The 2,894-nt window shown below is 40.9% G+C and overlaps 1 protein-coding gene across 1 annotated transcript; it reads right to left on the bottom strand.

Moving 5' to 3' along the window:
* Positions 1 to 343: 343 nt before the first annotated feature.
* LOC147429036 (uncharacterized) lies at positions 344 to 954 on the bottom strand. Its single transcript, XM_086494907.1, has 2 exons — positions 793 to 954; positions 344 to 707 (listed from the first exon to the last, which is right to left on the bottom strand). Exons 1-2 carry the CDS (start codon positions 937 to 939, stop codon positions 639 to 641), a joined length of 216 nt encoding a protein of 71 aa, XP_086351033.1. The 5' UTR covers positions 940 to 954; the 3' UTR covers positions 344 to 638.
* Between the last annotated feature and the right edge of the window lie 1,940 nt (positions 955 to 2,894).

Below are 2,894 nucleotides of genomic sequence, written 5' to 3'. Positions count from 1 at the left end.
ACAAAATATGTGGCTAGATGTTTCAAGGCTACAGAAGAGAGGTAGTGGGCTATTATTTTCAGTCATTCCTTTCTCTTGCAAGAGAAGCTCATGAAGAACACACTGACAACATATAGGCTCTCCTCTAAAAAAACTACCGTGGAAAATTATCAGTATTAAGTGGTGTGGAACAATATAGCCCCCCATGGGCATGTCCACAAACCAATACTTCAATGATTCTCTCTCTCTCTCTCTCTCTCTCTCTCTCTCTCTCTCTCACACACACACACACACTTTCGATTTCACTTGTTCATGTGCACGGGGAGGAGACCTTACCTTTCAAATCTCATATGTAACTGAGAACTGGAGCAAGGATCCAAGACCATGGATAAAATAGATGAATAGATGTACCCAAATCCGGAAAGCCTTAACAATTGCATGATATATCTTGGATCAGAAACGGCAAGGTGTACAAAGTCAAAACCAAAATGACTACTAAATTTGACTCTACCAATCAGGGCAGTCTAAAAAAATAAAACGGTTTTGTGTACGGCCAAAAGAAATCTTTTTTAGAGTTTGTAAATCTGAAAAGTTTTGCAGGTCTTTTTAACTTGCATCTGTTTAAAAGGGCCTCAATCCACAATTTCCTTGAAGATTCATCAATCAGCAAGGGGTTTGAGCCGAGTCAATCGTCGAATGCGATCTTTGTCTGTATGCTCTAATGTCCCCTGTCAGAAGCATAACCTTTTTTTTAAAAAAAACTTGCTAATAGAAAGATTACTAGGCAAAGACTCTTTGAAAAACCTCATGTACCTGAAAAACTATCTCATCAAGACACAAGCACACTTTCCCATACTTCTCCAAAAATACTCGTTCAGTGGGAGCTTTCTTGCACACATCCTTGACTGATGACGTTATCACATACAGCACTTCTGCCACTACAATAATACGTAAACACATCAACAAAAGGGAATCGGCCCCAAAGATGACCTTTCATCAAAAAATGACTTTCACGGCCACAAACGACAAGGATTTACACGCATATGTATAGTACATCGGCAAATTGATTCAGCACAACCATTCAAGGACACTAGTGACTAGAGCATACATCTCTAGTTGGATTAGACCTACACTAACCCAAAGCATTTATTCATAGAAACATTCAGCAATGCATGACTTTTGAGTATTCAAGAGCAAACATATAGAGCATTGAAATTTGAAAATGTCGCTGGGTATCAAACCTGGATCTTTACACATCCACCTTAACCTTTAGGTTATGATGGCATATTGAAAGGTTGTCCATGTATGCAAATAGGCTGTAATCATGGCACATGCTTGTTTCTTGACGTTTTTCAAACCTCCGTGCCTACAGTGGTTCTTGCATCAAGAGTAATTTGTGTGCAAAGGAAAGAGGTACTCCAAAAGTGCTGAAACTACACCTATGAGCCTCCATCTATGTAAAGATAATCTAGGACTGCAAACATCTGAACACATGCACCCGAAGGTTTGCCTGTATTTTAGTACTGGAAATACACAGAACCTAGAGGTAATGTTGGTCTGGAAGCACCATACTCGACGTGGAGTTAAGACAAACCTCAGTCATGATTGCTTCAATGGTTGTTAAGATAACTCACAATCGCAAGTCCTTCATGGAGGGTACCCCCAAGAGAGTTTACCTAGATGAATCCAGGATAAACCCAGATTCACTCTTAACCGAAAGTGCAAGGTATAGAATCATGGTAGTCACCGACAAGACAGTACAGCCATCAGCTCCATCATGCAACCAATATATGCTCCCACACACCCACACCACACACACGCACACACATGAACATGCATCAATACAAAGATCCAAAATACTGTCAGCCTATCAATATCCCTACAATCTCAAAGAGAATATTCAATCTAAGTAATCTATGACAAAGGAGTGGAGTGGCTCCCCTCTTGCGCTGTCCGCACCGCACTTGATTCAAACTACTGATTCATCAGTAACTTTCGGGCTAGACACTGCTAATAATCCAGAAGCCTCAAGGTACATCTCAAAACTGAAGAGAATCTGTGAGGTTCTCTCCCCCTCATCCACTTTACATCGAGAGCCAAAACATGCCCTTGATCAAATTATTGGTGCAACTAGCTTTACCTTTCTATTCTCTTTTCCGGTGCCCTGGGATCTGTTGGTTGTTGTCCTGGCCTGCCCTGTCCACTAGCTCATCAATTTGAACCTTTGGAATTCTATGATGAACTATTAGCTGATTCCCTTGCTTTTTTGAAACTCTCTGATAATCTATCAACTGATTTCCTCACTTCTTTGGAACTCTCTGATAAGCTATCAGCTGGTTCTCGTGGTTCTTGCTTTTCCTTGGAAGACTCTTGCCCCATTAAGGTGGACACTGGCAGCCGGCATGCATACCAAAACCTTCCTTCGCATGTCCCATAAGACTCTGAATGGAGTTAGACTTCTTTTGCAGATAAAATTGCCGTATTTCTTTGGGCAGACCGCAACAAAACCGCTTCAAAGTGATCCTCTAAAACAAGGACACTTGCAAAATGGTATCCCAAAACCTTTGGCAATAGTCATCCATAGTGTCTTCTTTCTTCATTCAAGAGATGATGCCAAGCCATGATGACATCTTCATATTCTTCCGTTAACCATGCACAAGTGAAAATTCTCTTGAACTTTATCCACTTCTTAGGTGCTTCTCCTTGTAGCCTAAACGTGTCAAAGTTGACTCCTTGAACCCCCATCCTTGAACTCCTTGGTCTTCTTGCTCTTTTCTCACTGTCTGAACTGCCAGAAGAGCACGAGATCTCCTCCTCTAAACAACTAGATTGCTTTCTATGCATTCTAGACTTTTTCTTAGATATGCTTTTCTTGTTTTTCTTGCTTTTTCTCCGCTTCTTCCGCTTTTTCTCAT

The sequence above is a fragment of the Adiantum capillus-veneris genome, chromosome 22, assembly GCF_014529385.1.
Source record: "Adiantum capillus-veneris isolate H3 chromosome 22, ASM1452938v2, whole genome shotgun sequence".
NCBI classification, from domain to species: Eukaryota; Viridiplantae; Streptophyta; class Polypodiopsida; order Polypodiales; family Pteridaceae; genus Adiantum; species Adiantum capillus-veneris.
The sequence above is the reverse complement of the archived record's forward strand: the minus strand, read 5'-3'. Positions and strand labels throughout refer to the sequence as shown.

Coding starts and splice junctions, on each gene's coding strand:
- LOC147429036 (XM_086494907.1), bottom strand. CDS start 939: ATGTGTTTACGTATTATTGTAGTGGCAGAAGTGCTGTATGTGATAACG. Junction 708..792: donor TTGATGAGATAGTTTTTCAG/GTACATGAGGTT, acceptor TGCTTCTGACAG/GGGACATTAGAGCATACAGA.